Source organism: Anomaloglossus baeobatrachus, chromosome 2 (genome assembly GCF_048569485.1).
Source record: "Anomaloglossus baeobatrachus isolate aAnoBae1 chromosome 2, aAnoBae1.hap1, whole genome shotgun sequence".
NCBI lineage: Eukaryota > Metazoa > Chordata > Amphibia > Anura > Aromobatidae > Anomaloglossus > Anomaloglossus baeobatrachus.
Genome location: NC_134354.1, coordinates 409,095,088 through 409,118,816, shown reverse-complemented (window position 1 = coordinate 409,118,816; position 23,729 = coordinate 409,095,088). Strand labels below are relative to the sequence as shown.

Below are 23,729 nucleotides of genomic sequence, written 5' to 3'. Positions count from 1 at the left end.
CCTATGTTGTTGATGGTTTCGATGGGTTCCCACCGGTAACCCGCTCCCTGGCTTCAAGCTGGACCGGAGGAGCTCTACTCTTTGCCCGCAGGCGCTGGCCCTCAGAAACTGGTGCCCTGGCGGTGGCGGTGTCTCTGTTTTAATGGTTGGGCTGTTGCCTTCAATCGGGACTTGGTTGTTGGGAGACAGCCGTCCCCTTCACTGACGGATTTGGCAAATTATGGCGACTCCTAGCCTTGCCGGGGTCCGAGAGGCCCCTGCCCTGGTGCTGACTGTCCTTTGTACACTGCTCCAGACCGCCGGGTCACCACCCGTCCGCGGTCCTTCCAGGAACCTCCGAACAATCACCCCTCCAGACAGTCACCGCCGTCTGCTGACCTTGCTGTCTCAGTCCGGGGCACACACCCGGACCAGCTTCAGGCTTTCTTACTGTCACTTTTACTCCTTTACTCCAGTTTTCTTCTTTGCTCCTCTACCACTTCACTTCCTTCTACTTTCACTTGACTACTTGTTTACTCCTCCACGTCCCTCACTGGACTGCCTGGTTTTCCTGCCTCCAGGGCTGTGTACTCCTCGGTGGGCGGTGCCAACCGCCTGGCCCACCCCCTGGTGTGAACATCAGCCCCTGGAGGAAGGCAACAAGGATTTTGGTAGCTTGGGTGTTCCTAACTGGGGTGTAGGGTGTGGTGGTGTGATGACCTGTGACCCCTGGCTTGCCCAGGGCGTCACATGTATACTAGCATAGATAAAGGGATCTTTAGAAAAAGTATTTCGAAAGATCCTCTATAATATGCTAATGAGTGCAGTGACTGGTTGCAAGGGCATTAGTTCCTGCGCTCTTTCTGCCTTCTTAGCATTTTAGCATTCCCACAGGGGTGTGCTAACATGTTATTGAATGCCCACTGCCCAGGGTCATTGTCAGTGACGCGTGTACCTGTGTCTGTTGTACCGCCACAGAACGCTGGGCATAGGGTCAGTGCGCATGATCAGAAGTCCCCGGCACTTCCGCTCATGCGCACTATACCAGTTTGGACGTGTACACCCGGCTTCATAGTGCGCATGACCGGAAGTCCGGGGATCATGCTCACTGAGCCGAAATCCAGTGTCGGGCGCAGTGGCAGCAGAGATAAGTGTGACCATGCCTCGGACTCAGCACATTCATTAGCATGTTAGTATGCCCACAGGGGCATGCTTACATGCTAAGGGGGCCGCCTAGCCAAGGGAACTAACGCCCTTTGCGACAAATTGCTGGCCTCATTAGCATATAATGAAGGATCTTTGGAAATAGTTTTTATGTATGCTACTAGATACAGGGACAGTTAGGCAGGGATTAGCAATATGCACCCAGAACTGCTCGTGGTTCTGGGTGCATATTGTACCTGACAGGCTCCCTTTAAGCAGGAGACAAAAAATCTGAAAGCTGTGAGCTTCAGTCTATTTTCTTTGTGAAAGATCTTTTGCACATGGAATTATAAAAGATTTACTGAAAATGCCATATAACAAGAAGTGTTTATCTTTGTCATAAAGAAATGTTCCAAAAAGAACAATCCTGACTGTACATGATGCAAACGCGTTATTGTTCTAATTAGTGAGTTTTCATCAATGGGTGTTTAGGTTGATGCTTACAAGCCCCTCTGCTTTAGCCAGGATATTTAGGAACAGGAGGAATATGGCAGCTAGCTGAATCTTTGGCCTATTTACAGTAAATTGCTGATTTATGTGTAACACTTTTCACATAAACAGTCATTTGAAACAAACATTTCATGCTAGAACCTAGGCTTTTACTATATTGATGAACTCTAAAATAGTTAACATAATGAAAGTGCCAAGTCAATGTGTTAATAATTCCTGGAGGAATAGTCCACGTCGCCTTCTCTTCATTATCTTCATGTAGATTGCTTTTCAGTGCCAGGACAGGAGTGATGGCAGTACTGCCAAATACGGGATATTACAGGATTTTACGCTTCAGATTTTTGCAGTGAAGCACATAGGCAACGGCCCAAGATTCATTGTTCTTTTATTGTTTCTGAGTTGGCATTGCTGGTCCAAGCACACACTATAAAGCATTCATATTTCGGAGAGTATGCTCACTATATACCTAAGCCTGAAGCTGACACACAATTTTACTAGCCTTTACTATTAATTCTGGAAATAGATTAGAGAGTGTACCTTTAAAGCGCCACATATTGATAGTTTCAGTAATGGAACATGTCTTTTTCATTAACTGCCTATTGTGTTATAAAGTAAGTGTAAGGAGGCCATAGGGTCATGTCTTATAGCTACATTTAGAAAGGCGCAATTGCAATGGATATACTCTAATAACACCTACATTAAATATTAAAGGCAATTATGTGATATCTTCTAAGTATTACTTTCTAGACTTGGCGTTAAATCAAATACCCCATGCTGATTACAAAGGGTGGTATTTTGCAGCATTTCATTGTAACTATAGAACTAGTGTCATTGAACCATTCATTATAAACCAAACTGGCATTATGTTTCCACTAGGCCATCTTAAAGGGAATAAGTCACCCTCAAACGCCTTTCAAACTACTTTTACAGTCTTATACGGCACTTACCCCCTATAAAAGTCATAGTGTAGTATAGATTTTATTTCTTTAGTTAAATAGAAAAACGGTTTCATTATACTGTGGATGCAAATGAGGCCTCTTTGGTGCTGCCTTGCTGTTGCCAAGGGCTCAGTGTACTGTTATTCCCACAATCAATATAACATGCAACATGTTCAGCAATGTGTCACTTATCAGGTTATGTGCTGTTGTTTACTTATGATGAAGGTTTTATTACCAGGTGAATCATCACTGGGACTACAGTGCACCATGCCTGACCATGCCCTGACCTCTAATAAGCAGCTCACTGTCAATATACAATGTACACATAATATTGTCTTGTATGTGCAGTTAGCTTTCTGAGCTTTACTGCAAGATACATCTAAGAACACTGTCAAAACTGCTGCACCTAGTAAAATAAGTGTTACATTGTTGGAAACGGGGTCTATTTTCCTACATTCTATTGCTTTTAGATGAGGTAGAATAAATATGGGGACAGATTCCCTTTAAATGCAGTTGTCAGTGATTGATAGCATTATTAAAATGGTTAAACAGCAGCAATCAGAGCAGGCTCTCGCAGCTGCTGTTACATGCAGATACTAGCTGTGTAAAACAGCTGACATCTGCAGGTTCAGTTCAATTTATATTATGTGGTTGTAAGGAAAAAAAGTTGTTCAGCACCTGAAATCCTTGAGAGCTGTTCTGCATTCCAAATGTGGGTATCCCAGGATCAGAGCAGGTTGTGTGGGAGGGATCTATTAAAGAAAACAAAAAACAACAGAGATATGGAGTTTTCTATTAAGTGATGCTCTGATAAAACCTAAAAAATATTGAAATTATGCAAACTAGCTGTCACAAGATCAGAAATATCTGACACGTAATTATTTGATAGATAAGTTGAACTCAAAATAATTAATTTTATGATTTTTTTTATGAATATTGCTCAAAACATTATATTAAACTTAACTAATATTTCCAGAGCATATTAATGCCCATGTCCAAAGCCTACACACAAAAAGAACAGCGTTTCCACTAATAGGTAGAACTAACCGATGCAGCTTGGTTGTGTTCCACTCCAAGTGCCATCAGATTGGCAGAACCTTCTTGAAGATCCCACCAAGACCAAAGGAGGGGGGCATGAAAACGATATTGATGACCGGTAACTGAAGCCCCTGTCCACTCTTCGAGCGTGGGCAGGAATTCCAGGATCTCCACAGAACACAGCTGTAAATATACAACACATTTTGTGTCTAAATTATGGTATTTCTGCTTTGTATTATACATATACTCATGTTATTTTCAATAAATCAAACTAGCAGACTTACGAAAACATTGTGGGACTTCCCCAACCCAGCTCCTGTTGCTTTCACATGTCAGAATGGCTGGTAAGGACAGCTGATAACCTTCTAAACAAGTATATGAAAGGCTGGAACCCCACAAAAAGTCAGATCCTATTGCCTTCCCATTGGGGATTGATGGAGGAGCTGGGCAAGTGATAGCTACAATGAAGGCAAAACATAAGATTTATTTCAAGGCAATCACATAAGGAAATATGGACATTACATACATTACAGTTCCTTTAATTTTTATGATCATCACCTTTGCAGATTGGTTTTGTTCCATTCCAGGTGCGATCTTTTGTACAGTATAGTGTTTTTACTCGATCTGACTCCATCATATATCCAGGCAAACACAGGAAGGATACTGTGCGGTTGTAACGGAAGTCATTGTCCAGTCGGATACCATTAGCTGGAGTTCCAGGGTCCCCACAGTTGATTACTATACAAAAAGGCAACATAGAAAGGGATTAGTCCTATACGCTATATTGTGGAAATAAGCCCCTGAAAGAGCTATCAGCATTTGTTCACTATGGCTCTTCTTCTTGAGGATCTTTCATATGTTAGTGGCTTGTCACCACTGAATACTGGCTTGTTCACTCATTGCCTTATTCCCTCATGCCAAGGATATACGGTGATTCACTTATAACATGAAATACAGTTTACCTGTGCAGTCAGGGGCAGTGCCAGCCCATGTACCATTAACAGTGCAGTCTCGTCTCAGAGGTCCACTGAAGAAGTACCCCTCGCGACATTCATATACAATTGAGCTGGAGAACACTAGGCCATCATTGAATATCACCCGTGTGTTGCTGGGGGTTCCTGGATTCCCACATGAAACCACTGCAAGATATAAAAGCAAAAGGTGAACAAGAATTACACAGCTTTATCTTCTTCTGTGAAGGGACGATGTTTTTCTGGCAACAAAAGGCGATCGTCTTACTTGAATGATTCGAGTCTATCTCTTGCAATGTGACATGCTGAGAGATATAATTTCTCTAATACACTGATGATGATAATAATTGGAAACTGGAGATGGAGGGGATGAATGAATAAGGATTATTTTTTTTGTTTTTTTAATTATAAACCTCCTGCAGGCAGAAAACCAAAGCAAATGGGGTATGGAGAACCACTCCTACCACTGCAATGTGACATTGATAGAGGAAAATCTGTCAGGAGATATGTTCTTTCTACCATAGAGGCATTCAGTGGAAACGGCAGCTTGTGACCGATAAACCATCTTAGACAAACCAAAGCATATAGTATACACACACTATTAATATTCAGTTACCTTATTCTCCATGTAATGATGTATGATATAGCACTTTGCTGTCTATAGATATTATTTGAGACGAGGCAGGAGTTATACATTATTCACTACTTTATCTGTTTAAGGACAAAGTGAATGTCACTTTTATTTTATTACTTTGGTGTCTTTACAGTATGGAGTACATCTGGTTAATACATGGCATTGAATAGACGCGACTTTCTAATGAAACACAGCTGGCCACAATTTAGCTTACAGGAGATTACATTTTCATAGGATTTTGTAATTGTTTCCTGCTAAATATTGTCCAATTTAGAAAAAAAGTAGAGAATTCCGAGTTAATAAAGAGCCAAAATGAAAACCAGTTACAAAGACCCTCTCTTACTCTGGAGGATCTATTCTGTACTTAGGATGGACCAGTTGGTGGGGGTCAGATAACCGGGACCAGACACTAATCAGCTGTCATGAACAGAGCCAGAGCAGCACAGCTATATTCAAAGTATGTTAGCCATTGCTGAAAACTGCTGCTCAACTCCGATTCAATTGCATCCAGGTTAAGCCTCAGTGCAGGCTTCCACCAGGGGGTGCAAAAGCTGAATGGAGATGGAACTCCAAAGTGCAGTTAGACAAAAGCCCACAAGAGGGCGCAAGCACAAAAAAGAGTAGTCAGCAAGTATAAGTCTAAACCGGGATGTCACATCAAAACAGGGTGAGCGAGCAAGCCGTAAAAAGGTAGAAGCAAAAAGAGTCAGGAGCTGGGAGAGCAAGTAAGTACAAGGACATGGAGGAGACCGAGACACAGATTGAGACCAGAGTCAGGTGGACAGGGCACACAAAAAATAAATAGGAACGTAGGTCAGGGAGCGGAAAGCTGGGTAGTGGGACTGATCAAGGCTAACTCAAAAGAACCAGTTGCACATGCTGCAGAGCAGGAACTATTACTGGTGGCGTTCCAGAGGAATCCATACCATGATAAAGCGGTATGAGCCCCGGATTGAGGCACAACCGAGCAGACCCCTACCACCAGACTTAACCCCATCAGTGTCCAGCTATAGCCATGACACTCAGTTTCCAGCGACAACCTTAATGGACAGAGCCATGCTGGTCTTGTCTGAATGACTGTCACATCTATCCTAAAGCTGATCATTAAGGATGCCTTCTGTTGTACTCCTATTGATCAAATATTGATGACCTATTCCCTGTCATGAATATTACAATTATTCATCCTTGTGATGGCACTACAGGGAAACTGAATACTTCCTGACATATTTTCCCATAGATTACAGCTGATGGCTGGGGTTCCCATTAGGGAGACACTCTCATTAACTTTTCATCAACTTTTTGCAGTAAGTGTTCAAAGTGGAGAATGCTTTTTATGGATTGCAGTTATGGATTGGTTTTCATGTAGCTAAATCTCAGTTCTAAATATCCTCAATTATGCATACACAAAGCCCCCAATTCATCAACACTTTTACAGAAGAAAACTGGGGTTACACAAGTATTTTTTGACTTTTGACATTTACACGCCAGTTTGAAACAGCTGATTGGAGTAGCATGTCTGGCGAAGTGTAAGGAGGCACTCACCACTAAGAAAATGTGCCAAATTCATTAAGTGTTATATAGTGTACCTCTTAACGAATTAGGTGCATCATACTCAGGCGAGCCCTTTTTTTTACATTGGTGTGAATGATGCCAGTCTTAATTAATTGAACCCTAGGGGTATGTCCACGTGGAACAGATTTCTTGCAGAAATTACAGTGATTAAAAATGTTTCTACACCATTTTTGCAAACTCTATTAAGAATCATGGAACATTTGCAGGAATTTCTGCTTAACATCTGCCACATTTCAACACTATCCCTACAGTCATGGCCAAAAGTTTTGAGAATGCTACAAATATAAATTTTTACAAAGTCTACTGCTTAAGTTTTTCTAATGGCAATTTGCATATACTCCAGAATGTCATAAAGAGTGATCAGCTTAACAGCAATTACTTGCAAAGTCAATATTGGTCTTGAAAATGAACTTTAACCCCCAAAACACATTTCGACATCATTGCATTCCTGCCTTAAAAGGAGCAGCTAACATTGTTTTAGTGATTGTTCCATTAACACAAGTGTGGGTGTTGATGAGGACAGGGCTGGCGATCAATCAGTCATGATTAAGTAAGAATGACACCACTGGACACTTTAAAAGGAGGCTGGTGCTTGGTATCATTGTTTCTCTTCAGTTAACCAGAGTTATTTCTAAAGAAACACGTGCAGCCATCATTGCTCTGCACAAAAATGGCCTAACAGGGAAGAGTATCGCAGCTACAAAGATTGCACCTCAGTCAACAATCTATTGCATCATCAAGAACTTCAAGGAGAGAGCTTCCATTGTTGCCAAAAAGGCTCCAGGGCGCCCAAGAAGGACCAGCAAACGCCAGGACCATATCTTAAAACTGTGTCAGCTGCGGGATCAGACTACCAACAGTGCCGAGCTAGCTCAGCAATGGCAGCAGGCTGGTGTGAGTGCCTCTGCACGCACTGTGAGGAGGGTACTGCTTGAGCAAGGCCTGGTTTCAAGGAGTAGGATAACTGTGGAAAAAAGGCGCAAAATAGGGTCTTACCCGGTAGGACACGTGGGGGCAAGTGTGGGTTAGTACACTCACCTGAAGGGGTTGTGCAAGTCACAACCCCTATGAAGGCACGTAGTAAACGTGGAAGGCAGCGGTCCCGCAGTGTAGAAATATTCCAAGAGGTAAAGCAGAAAGCAGGTTTCAAAATCCGCGCCAGGCCGCAAAGAAAAAAAATGAAAAAAAAAATAAATAAAGAAAGGATTTACTAACAAGCATCTGGATTCTTTGTGGCCTGGTGTGGATTTTGAAACCTGCTTTCTGCTTTACCTCTTCGGATGGTTTCAAGGAGGGCAGCAAAGAAGCCACTTCTCTCCAGAAAAAACATCAGGGACCGACTGATATTCTGCAAAAGGTACAGGGAGTGGACTGCTGAGGACTGGGGTAAAGTCATTTTCTCAGATGAATCCCCTTTTCGATTGTTTGGGACATCTGGAAAACAGCTTATTAGGAGAAGAGGTGAGCGCTACCACCAGTCTTGTCTCATGCCAACTGTTAAGCATCCAGAAACGAATCATGTGTGGGGTTGCTTCTCAGCCAAGGGAATCGGCTCACTCACAGTCTTGCCTAAAAATACAGCCATGAATAAAGAATGATACCAGAATGTCCTCCAAGAGCAACTTCTCCCAACTGTCCAAGAGCAGTTTGGCGCCCAACAATGCCTTTTCCAGCATGATGGAGCACCTTGCCATAAAGCAAAGGTGATCACTAAATGGCTCATGGAACAAAACATAGAGATTTTGCGTCCATGGCCTGGAAACTCCCCAGATCTTAATCCCATTGAGAACTTGTGGGCAATCATCAAGAGACGGGTGGACAAACAAAAACCAACAAATTCTGGCAAAATGCAAGCATTGCTTATGCAAGAATGGACAGCTATCAGTCAGGATTTGATCCAGAAGTTGATTGAGAACATGCCAGGGAGAATTGCAGAGGTCCTGAAGAAGAAGGGTCAACACTGCAAATATTGACTTGCTGCATTAACTCATTCTGTCAATATAACCTTTTGGTACTCATAATATGATTGCAATTATATTTCTGTATGTGATGTAAACATCAGACAAACACAATTAAAAACCAGAGGGCAACAGATCATGTGAAAATATAATTTTGCTGTCATTCCCAAAACTTTTGGCCATGACTGTACAGTGTGTATTTATGTATTTATCTTTAAAGGAATGTATAACCCAGATTTGTTTCTTATTGAAACAAGATTAGTATACTTTTTATGGTATGTTTTTATTTTCTACTTTTAGAATGTTTTATTCTATTTTCTGCTATTAACAGCAGTTAAGCGATAAGTGGCTACATGGTACATAGGACACTACAGACTGTACATGTAGAGTGTTGTGGGCATGCTCTGTGATGTGCAGAGGGCATTGTGCAGGTATGAGCCATCTTTGACAATTATCTATTATGAATGGTTGATCATGTCATATAAAATTATTATTATTTCTTTTTAAAGCACAATTAATTACAGGGTGCTGTGTATGTGAAGAAGACTTACTCACTTATAGTACATTTATTAAATTCTCGGTTGGGGACATATCATTGGTGCAACCTGTGCACCTGCACAGGGGCTCAAGAGATAAGGGGCTCCACTTCTATTTCCAAAACAGCAAACATCTCATGGCATAAACAGAAATATTTGACTGCAAAGGGACCATATACTGTTCTTGCAAAGGGGTTCCTTTCTATCTGTGACCTCCCCTGAAAATACATATATAAAACACCGTAAAAAAAACCCTTAAGGCCCGTTTCACACATCAGTGAAAAACACTGACGGTTTTCACTGGCGTGTAAAACACACACATGTCCCTCCGTGTGCCGTGGATCATGGCACGCGTGGGTTGTGCAATCCGGGCTCCGTTCTCCGTGGCCCGTGATTGCACTTAGAGATTAACTCACCTGTGCGTGCTCCCGCTCTCCATGGTGCTGATCGCTCCCGCGGTGCAGCATCCGGCAGGCGCTGACCCCCGCAGCAGCTGCTTTCGGGTCAGCTGTGTCGTGCATAATGAATATGCGCGACAGTAATGAGCTGGCTCAGAAGCAGCAGGCTGCACGGGCTACAGAGGACATAGCTGGAGCCGGGTGAGTAAAAATGATTTTTATTTTAAAAGCACGTTTTTTTCTGGCACGTGTCTCACGGATCACACCACTGCGTGGTCCGTGGGACATCAGTGATGCCAGAAAAAAATGGACATGTCTCCGTGCGGCAATCATGCACACGCGGGTACGCCGCACGGAGACACGTGCAGTGAAAAATCACTGATGTGTGAGCAGACCCATTCATTATAATGGGTCTGCGTATGTCAGTGATTCTGGTACGTTTAAAAAAAAGCACAAACGTACCAGAATCACTGACGTGTGAAACAGGCCTAACATTGACAAGTTGGCACAGATGGTGAGAAGTAGTGATGGGTGGACTCGCAGATACCCAAGTTCGGTGTATCTAACCGGGTTTAAAAAAAAAATCTGGTTCAGGCCCAGAATTGATCCTGGATATTGGGCTGGATGCCGGTCCACATATAAGTCTATGGGGACTAGAAGTTAGTGCTTTAAAACTGAGGTAAAAGGGATAGGGGGATTGCAGCAAGTGCATTATACTTACCGAGCCACCCACATGGCTCTAACATTACTTCTGGGGCCACTCATCATCCTTCTTGCATATACACTGCTTCCCCTGGCCACCAGCATTCCTAAACTGTCTGATTGGTTGCAGTCAGATGCGCCCCCACTCTGTATGACAGCATGTCTGACTGCTTCAATCAGAGATTCTGTGTGTGTGTGTGTGTGTGTGTATGTCTCTATTGGTGTAAAAATAAATAAATAAATAAATAAAAGAATTGGCATATGGTCCCCCCATATTATGATACCCAGCACATATAGAGCATCTTGCTGCAGGCTGCAGCCCCCAGCCGTGCACTTATCTTGGCTGTGTATCAAAATAAGAGGGACTGCATGCGTCTTTTTCTTTTTAAATTTAAATAAATAGCGAAAAAAACTGGCCTGCCAAAATTTTGGGGGACCACACTCCAATTTTTTAAATTATTTATTTAAGTAATTTAAAAAAAAGCTGCATGCGGTTCTTCTTATTTTGATACATAGCCAAGATAAGCATACGGCTGGGGTCTGCAACCTGTAGCCATATGCTTTATCTGTGCTGGATATCATAATATTGAGTAACCTTAAACCAATTTTTTAATTTATTTATTTTTCTAGTTTGAGTTTGGGTGCTTTACGTATGCTAACCACTTAAGCGTGCATCGGTGTGCTCGGGTATGCTCAGTGCTCGGCTCAGTGCAAGCCGCTTGCAGTCTATGAACGGCTCTCACTCGGAGTGAAAACAACATTTTCGGATGTAGTGTGTACAAAAAAAAAAATAAAAGGCCCTCTCTCCCCCAGATATGCTCTGTCCATGGCAAGCTGTATGTCGGCGAGGAACCAAACTAAATTGCAGAGCTGCACAGCACAGCTCCGTCAACTGTATATTGGCCTTGGCTGGGTACCACATATCCACTTTTTATGCAATTCAATAGAGGGGGGTGGATGTGCAGTACCTGGCCATGGCCACTATTCGATTGATGGCGCTATGCTCTGCAGCTTTGCAACTGAGTAGTTCCGGCCAGCGATGGCAGCAGGAACACAGTCACAGATTAGATATTAATGTCTTATCCTACAGTAAGTATAGGTCATCAGTGTTAAATTCTTGGACCATCACATTATGGGTGTCAGGTCCGAGCATTCCTACATGAACAGTTTCCTTGAAGGTGTATTGGTCATCGTGGACCAGTTGAATGGCCACCAAGGTCTCCCGATCTGCCCCCCTTAGACTTTTATCTTTGGGGTCATCTGAAGGCAATTGTCTATGCTGTGAAGTAACAAGATGTGCAGCATCTGAAACAACGGATACTGGAAGCCTGTGCTAGCATTTCTTCTGCGGTGTTGCTATCAGTGTGTCAAGAGTGGGAGAAGAGGGTTGCATTGACAATCCAACACAATAGACAGCACTTTGAACACATTTTATAAGTGGTCATAAAATTGTAAATAACTAGTGAACAAATAAAGTTAGGTTAAAACCAAGCAAACCATTGTATTTCTTGTGAAATTCTCAATGTGTTTGATGTGTTATATGACCCTCTTCCAATTGGAAAAAATAAAGTTGGATCCAAAATGGCTGATTTCAATATGGCCGCCATGGTCATCACCCATCTTGAAAAGTTTCCCCCCTCCCATATACTAATGAGCCACAAACAGGAAGTTGATATCACAAACCAATCCCATTTTATTTAGGTGTATCATTATAAATGGCCCACCCTGTATTTATTTCTTTATTTTTAAAGGAAGAAAATGGGGTGATTTAAATTTTTTTGTACTATACATAAGTTTTTTTTCATATTTTTGAAAACATTTTTCTACTTTTCATTGTATTTTTGAGCTCCCCTGCCGTTCACAGTATTTCTGTATATAGCAAAACCCATGATCTCCTATTAACCCTAGCCAATCATGTGAACCATGCTTTCTTGGTAGAGACCATAAAAATTAGCCCATATCTCTAGAAACTTATATGGATTCTTAAAAGGAAAGAAAAAGGAAATACTCATGGGAACAGTGGGAATAAAATAAAAACGAATGGTCCTCCTTAAATATTATATTTATTCCTATAATAACTAAAGATATCAGCTTATGTACATCATCGTGAAAACATCATTTTACAAAGAAAAATGACAAGATTAATGTACTTCAAGCAATACAGTACCTTCACACTCTGGCTGAAAACCACTCCATGACCCATTAACCAGGCATTTTCTCTCTGCAGACCCCCGCAGGATGTATCCAGCTTCACAGCTGAATCGCACAACACTATCGATGGTAAACTCATTCCCTTGTCGAAGTCCATGGGATGGCACTCCAGGGTCCCCACATTCACCAACACTCCCTCCTGCAATGACAAAATCATATAAATTTAATTTGACTATTTATAATAATTGCAGTGCCTTGAAAAAGTATTCATACCCCATGAACTTTCTCACATATTTCACTTTATACCCACAAACGCAAATGTATTGTATTGGGATTATATGTGATATGCCAACACAAAATAACAAGTATTTGTGAAGCATAAAGAAGCTGATGCATGATAAATGTTTTTTCTAAATATTATAAAAATGTAAATCTGAAATTATGATGTGCATTTGTATTTAACCCTCGAGTCATTACTCTGTAGGACCACCTTTCACTGCAATTACTGCTGCAAGTCTTTCGGGGTATGTCGCTGCCAAATTTGCGCATCTAGAGGCTGACATTTTTGCCTACTTGACGGCAAAATTGCTCTAGCTCAGTGAGAATTGTTTGAGGGTCTCTGTGAATAGTTTCAAGTCCTGTCGGATTCTCAATGGGATTTAGGTCTGAGATACTGAGACTGTCTAGTAAAAAACTGATGCTGAAAAAGAAAAGTTGGTCTCTTGAGTTGCGTTTGGCTCCTGGCCAACTAATAAAATTGACAACATGTGGCCTACAGCTGCACACAGCCCACACTACCGAAGTCCACGACCCAGCCTGGACCATGTCTTCTATGTTGAGTACCAGGTCGAGTAAATCCCGCGACTGTGACTACTGCCCCTTACAGCAGCAGGGGAAAGCTGAATGCAAACTCCAGAGTAAATTGTTTTCAGCTAGCCTTCTCAGAAAGACATGCAACCCTTTAGGCAAACACTTCAAAGTATGGGTGGTACGAAACAGCTCCCTGTATTTAAACATGGCATATTCATAAAAAGCCAACTTTGGCACAAAGCCAAAGCCAGCAAAGTCTATGAGAACTCAGAAGTGCTGTGCCCACGTTGCTTATTTTTTCCTTGCGTATTTGGTGCAGATTTGGTGCAGAAAAAAAAGAAATCTGCACCAAATACGCAAGGGAAAAATACTCAACGTGGGCACAGCACTTCTGAGTTCTCATAGACTTTGCTGGCTTCACAATGGACATGCAGATTTTGCTGCAGATTTGTGAAAATCCGCTTCAAAATCCGTGTCAAAATCCGCAGCGTGGGCACAGGGCCCACATCAGCACTGGACCAAATAAAAGTTTTTTTCTGCTGAATAGGAAAAAAATTACATTTCTAGTACTAAGAAAAATTCCCAGGTCTTGCATAAAGCTTACCCACAAAGAAGGGAGTTAAACTCCAAATCAACATTTATGGATTCGTAATGGATTGTCTAATGAGCTTAAATGAGTTTTCAAACAGTGGGATACTAGTGAAACAAAGATACACAGATACTAGACAAACTCTCCTGGTCAAGCACTGGCTCCTTGTCTCAGAGCTCTGCCGAATGTGCCATGCACATGAGATGCTATGGTGATGGGGTCTGCAGTTGTGATGTTATTACTGCAAACAAAACGGACTGGGCTGCACTGGGGAAGGGTGAGAACTACAGTATATGTTTTTTTTTTTTACCTAGGTGTCACAAACCACCGGGGGGGGGTCACTCAGAAATCCCCCGCGCTGGCTACCAGTACGTCACAATCGGGGGGTAACAAGTGGGGGTCACCCCTCCTTTATACCTCCCGACCGACAGACAGAGCACGTGACGCGCTCTCTAGCGCCCCTCTTATAGTCAGGCCAATTATGGAATTGCCCGACCATAAGCAAGGAGGCCGCTATACTACTTATGCCGATTATTGAAGGGTCCCCGGTGAGAGTAGGGTATATATTCCCCCGACCTCCGCGGGCGGAATATATAAAATCTCCCCGAATCTCACTGGCCTCCCCACAATAATCCTTGGCACAATTCGCTGCCACCAACCGATTTACGGTAACTATTAGCCGAACACACAGACGTGGGATTCAAGATCGAGATAACAGAACAGCCCAAGATTAATTATATAATTTAATCAGCCTAAAGCACACTAGAAACTACAATACATACAATAGGGAATCTACAGAATATACATATGTCAGAGTACAGTTACAATCAAAGCATGGGTTACAAACAGGCATACACAGTTCCAGCAGTTACCTTGTTGCGTCTGGCCACAGGGGGGCGCTGTACCCAGGTTTCTAGGATCCTTCCCACAGATGTTTCCTACACGTGCCCCCAGCGAAAGAACCACTGGAAAATGGCCGAAGTAGGGTTATCAACCTGGCAAATCCAGGTCCCCTCCTACCTTCGTGACCTCACAGGGAGCACTGCTCCACCCCTGGCTTGAGTTATGGACAATATCCCAACATGGAATATGGGCCATAACTTTGCCTGGGAGCGTCGTAGGCGGACGCCAACGCTCTCATTGTGACAGCTATGAATTTAGCCACAGAACGAGGGGACTCATGACCTGTCTGCCAGTTCCCCATTGGCTGATATCACGCCTGGGGCATTTCCCAATGTCCTGCTCCCATAAAAAGGGTGTGCCGGCATCGTCCGCATGCAGAGACACCATTTTTATGGTTGCCATATTTATCGGAAATATGGCTTGCGAGATATGAACCATTTTTTACTGGAGTCGTTCTGTCTGGCTACTTCCAGAGCCTTGCTAATTAGATAGCAGCTCCTACTACAGGGTGACGGCAGGGAGTCATCCTGTGTCCATTGTTCCCACACCACCTCATCTCCATATCACAGGACATGGCCATGGAGGTGTAAGTGGAACACTGAGAACAAGAAGGGAGGGGGCACTGCCAGGGAGTGATGAGGGATTATGACTGGAGTCATAATTCATCTTCATATCCCGGGATTTGCCTCACACCTCCCCCCTTTTGAGGGCGCTAGGGGGCAGCACACTCCGGTGTTCCCCCGTGCGCCCGTCCGCGACCTCTCCTTGTCGGGACAGCCCGTCTGCGTTACCGTGGTCACGGCCCCTTTTGTGGCGAATGGTGAAGTTGTATTGCTGGAGCGCAAGGCTCCATCGCAACAATCGCCCATTCGTCCCAGAGACGGTGTGCAACCAGCTGAGGGGATTGTGGTCCGTCTCCACGATGAAGTGGCGCCCGTATAGATAGGGTTGCAGACGCTGCAGGGCCCACACTATGGCCAGGCACTCCTTCTCCATCGTGGAATAGGCAACTTCCCTTGGTAACAGCTTCCTGCTCAGGTACAAGACTGGGTGCTCTTGGCTCGCAGAGTCCACCTGGCTGAGCACCGCACCGAGGCCGAAGTCACTGGCGTCGGTCTGTACTACAAACGGCCGCGTGAAGTCGGCTGCCTGTAGCACGGGCGGGCTGGACAGGGCGTCCTTTAGGGCCCGGAAGGCTGTCTCGCAGTCCATTGTCCAATCGACTGCAGAGGGCAGCTTCTTCTTGGTGAGGTCCGTCAAGGGCTTTGCCAGGCTACTATAGCATGGAACAAACCTCCTATAGTACCCAGCGGTCCCCAAGAAGGACATCACCTGCTTCTTGGTCCTGGGGGTGGGCCAGGATGCGATGGCTTCCACTTTCTCAGGCTCGGGCTTCAGTGTTCTCCCACCTACCCGGTGACCGAGGTACTGGACCTCGCTCATGGCCAGCTGACACTTTCCCGGCTTGATGGTCAAACCTGCCCGGTGGATCCGCCTGAGCACCTGTGCTAGATGCTCTAGGTGGTCCTCCCAGGTGGGACTGAAGACGGCAATGTCATCCAGGTACGCGGCCGCGTACCCTTCAAGTCCCTTGAGCAGGGTGTTGACCATCCGCTGGAAAGTGGCAGGGGCATTCCTCATCCCGAATGGCATCACCGTGGACTCGTACAGTCCAAATGGGGTAATAAAGGCAGAGCGTTCCCTGGCCTTGCGAGTCAGGGGGATCTGCCAATATCCCCGGCTCAGATCCATGATGGTCAGGTACTGAGCCCCGGCCAACTGATCGAGCAGGTCATCGATGCGTGGCATTGGGTACGCATCGGCGACCGTGACCGCATTGAGCCCCCTGTAGTCCACGCAGAACCGAGTGGTTCGGTCCTTCTTAGGGACGAGGACTACAGGCGAGGCCCAAGCGCTGTTGGATGCCTGGATCACCCCCAGCTTCAGCATCTCGTCAATCTCCTGGCGCATGTGTTGCTGCACCTCCAGGGAGACCCGATATGCTGAACGCCGGATCGGGGGATGATCCCCAGTGTCCACGTGATGGACAGCCAAGTCAGTCCTTCCGGGCTGGTTGGTAAACAACCCCCGGAAGGGGTGTAGGGTGGCCCACAGCTGGGACCGTTGGTCCTCCAAGAGCTGGTGGCCAACCTCCACATCCTCAATGGATCCGCCTGCCCTAACCTGGGCTAGCATATCCAAGAGGGTTTCCGCTTCTCCCTCCTCGGGCAGGTTGCACACGGGGAGCGCACATGCCTCCCGCTCATGATGTGCCTTCATCATGTTCACATGGAAGGGCTTCCGCCTTCCACGGGCAGGGTCCAGGGTGACCAGGTACGTCACAGGGTTGAGCTGCTGGTACACGAGGTATGGGCCTTCCCAGGCTGCCTGAAGCTTGTCCTGTGGTACGGGGACCAGTACCCACACCTCTTGACCCACTTGGTAGGTCCTCTCACAAGCGTTCTGGTCGTACCAACGCTTCTGATCGGCCTGGGCTTGAGCCATATTGTCGTGTACCAGTTGCGTCAAGGCCTGCATTTTGTCCCGGAAGCGCATGACATACTCGATAACCGACACTCCAGGGGTGGCCAAATCCCCTTCCCAAGCCTCTTTCACCAGAGCCAGGGGGCCCCGCACACGTCGCCCGTACAGGAGCTCAAACGGTGAGAATCCTGTTGAGGCCTGTGGAACCTCCCGGTAAGCAAATAACAGGTGTGGGAGATACCGCTCCCAGTCACGCCCATGGGAGTCGACCAACATCTTAAGCATCTGCTTTAAGGTGCCATTGAACCGCTCGCACAGGCCATTAGTCTGTGGATGGTACGGGCTGGCCACCAGATGTCGCACCTGGACTTGCTTACAGAGGGCCTCCATCAGCTGGGACATGAATTGGGTCCCCCGGTCAGTGAGCATTTCCTGGGGAAAACCCACTCGGGAGAAAATCTCCAGCAATGCGGTGGCCACCTTGTCAGCCCGAATGGACGACAAGGCCACTGCTTCTGGGTACCGGGTGGCATAGTCCACTACCGTCAGTAGGAAGCGTTTCCCGGAGCTGCTGGGGATGGCCAGCGGGCCGACCAGATCCACAGCCACCCTCCTGAAAGGCTCATCGATGATTGGCAGAGATACTAGTGGGGCTTTGGGGCGTGGCCCCGCCTTCCCCACTCTCTGACAGGTTTCACACGAACGGCAGTAGGCAGCCACATCGGCCCCCATTTTTGGCCAGTAGAAATGCTGGTTTAACCTGGCCTTGGTCTTAGCGATCCCTAGGTGTCCGGCCATCGGAATCTCATGTGCGATCCGCAACAACTCCGTCCGGAACGGATAGGGTACCACCAACTGTCGGTCCCTGGGCCACGCCTCCGGTGAACCCTGCTGGACCGTGGCCCGGTACAGCCGTCCTTGGTCCCAGACCACTCGCTCCGGGTCCGAGTCCGAGGGAGGCTGTGCCGCCTGCTCCTTAAGAGCTTTCAGGCTGTCGTCAGCTTCTAACGCTGCCTGAAACCCCGGACTAGATGTGGCCAGAATCGACGAGACTGTCACATCTTCGGTCAGTACCCCGGGACCTGTGTCCTGGCCTCCACCTGACTCGGCTGCCACTTGGTCAGAAGGGGAAGAGCTATCGGACCTCCGGGAGGCCCCTTGGCTTCCAGCACTCCCACTGCGGGTGACAGCGGCCACAGCCGCTGCGACCGTGGGTCGTGCCTGCTCCTCCTCCGTTCCTGACCAAGTCGCCGGTTCAGGCAGACCTACCTGGCTTCCTGACACCCCGGTTGTGGGGGAACCATGCACCGAGATCTTACCTGGGAGCACTTCCGCTCCTGGACCGGCCCCAATCTCACCTGCCTGTTCCCCTCCTGCAGCAACAGAACCCCGCTGTGAAATCTCTGGGGACCCCACATTTGCTGTGGTAGCCCCCACCCCACACACTGGTCCTCCCCCTGCAGCACCCTGCTCTCTGCTTATCCCTGCAGAGGGCAACAGATCCCAGCTCACAGGCTGGTTACTTGTAGAGGCATTGTCACACCTTTCTCTGACCCCCTCCCCTGTCACAGCTGCAGCTGAGTGTGTGTCTATGGTGTCTATGCAAGCAGAAATATCAGAGTTCACTCCCTCCTCCCTTACATCATTCATAGATAACACATTAACATTGTCCGGAGGCATGTCAGTACGGGCTGAAGGTTCAGCCCTTGGTTGGGGCCCAAACTGGGAGGTTATCTGCCCCAAATCTGTCCCAAGTAGCACGTTTGCGGGGATCCGATCAGTTACCCCCACCTCCCTCACCCCTCGCCCTGCGCCCCAGTCCACATAAATGTCAGCAACAGGCAGCGCCGGGTCAATGCCTCCAATCCCGGAGACAGCGAGGGCTTTTCCAGGGATCAAGTCTTGGGGGGACACCATCTCAGGCCGCACCAGAGTCACCTCCGAGGCGCTGTCTCGCAGTCCTATGGTCACAGACCGGCCGACGGTGACAGGTTGGAAGCTGTCCAGGGACCTACCACCACCCCCACCCACACAATACACCTTGGGCGGCCCTTGGGACGGGGACGGAGCCGGGGCCTTGGGACGCTGAGGGCACATGGCCTTGAAGTGTCCAGGTAGGTTGCACTGGTGGCACCGTCTTGGTTCCGCCACGGGCCTGGAGAGGGGAGTTGAGGGGGACACCCCCGGCAGTCTAGGGGCAGGTGGGGCAGGCGCAGAATTCATCTTACCCCCTCTCCAGGTGCTGCTGGTGGCCGCTCTCCTGGCCTCAGGGGCCCGGTTGTTGGTGTAGTCATCGGCAAGGGCAGCTGTAGCCGTGGACCCCTTTGGCTTCTGGTCTCGGATGAACTGGCGGAGATCCTCAGGGCAGTTCCACAAGAGTTGCTCCGTGATGAACAAGTCCAGGATCTCCGGTCCGGTGGAAAGCTGCAGGCCTTGGGTCCAGTGGTCGGCAGCTCGGGCAAGTGCCCGCCGGTGGTCAGCCCAGGAGTCCTTTGGTCCCTTCTGTAGGCTCCGGAACTTCTTGCGGTAGGACTCTGGAGTGAGGTTGTACTGTTGGATCAGGGCCCGCTTGATGGTGTCGTAGCCCTGATCTGCCTCAGCAGGCAAGTCCCCAAGGACATCCAGGGCCTTACCCCTTAAACGGGGGGTCAGGTATTTGGCCCACTGGTCCTTGTTCAGATGGTGCTGCAAGCAAGTCCGTTCAAAAGCAGTCAGGAAAGAGTCCAAGTCTCCATCCTTCTCCAGCACTGGGAAGTCCTCAACACGGACCTTTGGAAGTTTGGTGTTTTGAAGGTCACATGTGGCTGATGAGGGCCGGAGCTGAGCTAGCTGCAGCTGGTAGTCACGGTCTGCCTGTCGCTCTCGCTCTTCACGCGCTGCCTGCCGCTCTCGCTCCGCAGCCTCACGCTCTGCGTGCCGCTCTGCCCTGCGCTCTGCCAGGACTTCCTTGTAGCCCTTCTGGTCTCCAGCCTGGAGAAGGGCCATAGCCATTTGAAGAAGGCTATCCGAGCCTCCCAGGCTCGGTGGAATGGCACGTGGTGATCTGCGGCACGCTGCGGAGCCTGGTGATTCACTGTCCCTTTCAGAGCGGAGGGCTGGCATCTGGCTCGTTGAGGAACCTTGGGTGAGCTCCTCCTCATCTTGTCCAGCAGTGCCAGGTTGCGCAATGTCCTCGGCAGAACGGTTTTCTGGCGTCGAGCTCCTGGAGGACTCGTGGGCAACCTCCTCATTGCTGTCCACAGCACCGTCCTCCCTCTCTTCGGCTCCTGCCTTAGCATTGGCCAGTTGCATAGCTCTGCTCCTGGTGCCATCAGCCATTCTTGCAGACTTTTGGTCACTGACACAGAACTGACACCTGATGCCTCCACACACCTTACAGTATCTGCACTCTGACACTCTAGTGTTGAGCTAGTCTGAAGACCCCAGCAGCCACAGCTGCTGCAGGCAGTCTTTAGTGTCTGGGAGTATGGGTCTCACACTCACACACACTATTATCTCGATCCCACCGCTATGCCACCAATATGTCACAAACCACCGGGGGGGGGTCACTCAGAAATCCCCCGCGCTGGCTACCAGTACGTCACAATCGGGGGGTAACAAGTGGGGGTCACCCCTCCTTTATACCTCCCGACCGACAGACAGAGCACGTGACGCGCTCTCTAGCGCCCCTCTTATAGTCAGGCCAATTATGGAATTGCCCGACCATAAGCAAGGAGGCCGCTATACTACTTATGCCGATTATTGAAGGGTCCCCGGTGAGAGTAGGGTATATATTCCCCCGACCTCCGCGGGCGGAATATATAAAATCTCCCCGAATCTCACTGGCCTCCCCACAATAATCCTTGGCACAATTCGCTGCCACCAACCGATTTACGGTAACTATTAGCCGAACACACAGACGTGGGATTCAAGATCGAGATAACAGAACAGCCCAAGATTAATTATATAATTTAATCAGCCTAAAGCACACTAGAAACTACAATACATACAATAGGGAATCTACAGAATATACATATGTCAGAGTACAGTTACAATCAAAGCATGGGTTACAAACAGGCATACACAGTTCCAGCAGTTACCTTGTTGCGTCTGGCCACAGGGGGGCGCTGTACCCAGGTTTCTAGGATCCTTCCCACAGATGTTTCCTACACGTGCCCCCAGCGAAAGAACCACTGGAAAATGGCCGAAGTAGGGTTATCAACCTGGCAAATCCAGGTCCCCTCCTACCTTCGTGACCTCACAGGGAGCACTGCTCCACCCCTGGCTTGAGTTATGGACAATATCCCAACATGGAATATGGGCCATAACTTTGCCTGGGAGCGTCGTAGGCGGACGCCAACGCTCTCATTGTGACAGCTATGAATTTAGCCACAGAACGAGGGGACTCATGACCTGTCTGCCAGTTCCCCATTGGCTGATATCACGCCTGGGGCATTTCCCAATGTCCTGCTCCCATAAAAAGGGTGTGCCGGCATCGTCCGCATGCAGAGACACCATTTTTATGGTTGCCATATTTATCGGAAATATGGCTTGCGAGATATGAACCATTTTTTACTGGAGTCGTTCTGTCTGGCTACTTCCAGAGCCTTGCTAATTAGATAGCAGCTCCTACTACAGGGTGACGGCAGGGAGTCATCCTGTGTCCATTGTTCCCACACCACCTCATCTCCATATCACAGGACATGGCCATGGAGGTGTAAGTGGAACACTGAGAACAAGAAGGGAGGGGGCACTGCCAGGGAGTGATGAGGGATTATGACTGGAGTCATAATTCATCTTCATATCCCGGGATTTGCCTCACACTAGGATCTAATTGTTTGGGTTACACAATTTGAAAAGTGGAAAAGCCTCTGTAACTATGTAGGAATTATACTCATTTCTTTTGGAGTGATTTCATTTTGTAAAGTATCATTTTCAAATTGCCAAAATATGAGTTACCCATGGGTTTTTTTGCTTTTCCTGACTTATTTTTTTATATCTATTCTCTATAATATGTGCATCAAGGGACAAGTGTTATTATAGCCGAATGTGGGCAGCCCAATTGTCTGAGATGGTTGACATAAGCGTATGATAATATACACACACATATACAGTACATATATATATATATATATATATATATAACACTTTGATACAATGTAAAGTATCATAAACCAATTTCAATTTATAGTTTAGAGGATCAATTGAAAACCATTTATCTACTCTCTAAAACGTAACATTTATTATATTCATGTTAAAATACTATAACAATTGCTAGAAGATTGGAAAAATTTCCAGATATATCAAGGGGGACGTCAAAGTCGTGATTAGTGATAGTTCAGTGAAGTCCTAATATAGGTCAGTGGGCAAAGGGTGTACACCACCTGTTGTAATTAATTAGGTTATAGTTATGATGAACCAAGGGGGTCTAAATATTCCCTGATGTTACCCTACCTGGCAACGGAGGTCAAAAACACCTTAATTTTTTGGGTGCCCCCCGTTCCTCGGCGGCTAGCCCTAATTGCCCCTGTCGCTATAAAGATATTCTTATCCCACCACCAGATAAAAATGTGCTGGAGTGCAGATTCAGTCATATGTCATAATAGAATTCAATATGAAGGGTTATGTCCAAATTTCAAGTAGATACCTGAAAATTCAATTCTCAGTCTATAGATTAACCTATATGGCTATATGACTGAGAACATACATGAGTTTATGGGTCTAATCAGAATGATGGACCTATGGTCCCGGTACTTATCCTGCCAGGACTAGCTTGATCCCAGCTTGATCCCGACGTGTTTCCCCCCAACGTCTTGGGGTTCATCAGGGGATATCGGTATATCGGTATATCAAATTATTCCTGGTTAATTTGGGCCATCAATCTCCTCATCATATTAATGCATGTATTAGGAGTTCTGTATAGTCCTCATGTGGTTCAGTTAAAGTTCTATTGGAGTTCCGTAACCCCCATCCGATATTCAATATGAGTAGTGTAAGGGCTCCCAGCAGCAATACTCTGGAAGACTCTGTGGCTAATGAGTGCCTGCAGTGGCACTGCTGCATCAGATCCATATGGATCTGATGCAGCAGTGTAACGCTGCCACTGCAGGCACTCATTAGCCACAGAGTCTTCCAGAGTATTGCTGCTGGGAGCCCTTACACTACTCATATTGAATATCGGATGGGGGTTACGGAACTCCAATAGAACTTTAACTGAACCACATGAGGACTATACAGAACTCCTAATACATGCATTAATATGATGAGGAGATTGATGGCCCAAATTAACCAGGAATAATTTGATATACCGATATACCGATATCCCCTGATGAACCCCAAGACGTTGGGGGGAAACACGTCGGGATCAAGCTGGGATCAAGCTAGTCCTGGCAGGATAAGTACCGGGACCATAGGTCCATCATTCTGATTAGACC

General features: G+C 46.8%; 1 protein-coding gene across 3 annotated transcripts in view; it reads right to left on the bottom strand.

Moving 5' to 3' along the window:
* CSMD2 (CUB and Sushi multiple domains 2) overlaps window positions 1-23,729 on the bottom strand; it is a 1,639,331-nt gene that overhangs the window by 16,041 nt on the left and 1,599,561 nt on the right. For all 3 annotated transcript variants that reach the window (XM_075336114.1, XM_075336115.1, XM_075336117.1), the window contains 6 exons: window positions 12,547-12,729; window positions 4,571-4,747; window positions 4,167-4,346; window positions 3,893-4,066; window positions 3,618-3,791; window positions 3,249-3,322 (listed from right to left, as the gene is read on the bottom strand). In XM_075336114.1, the coding sequence (XP_075192229.1) occupies window positions 3,249-3,322; window positions 3,618-3,791; window positions 3,893-4,066; window positions 4,167-4,346; window positions 4,571-4,747; window positions 12,547-12,729 (962 nt within the window). The remainder of the gene's footprint in view (window positions 1-3,248; window positions 3,323-3,617; window positions 3,792-3,892; window positions 4,067-4,166; window positions 4,347-4,570; window positions 4,748-12,546; window positions 12,730-23,729) is intronic.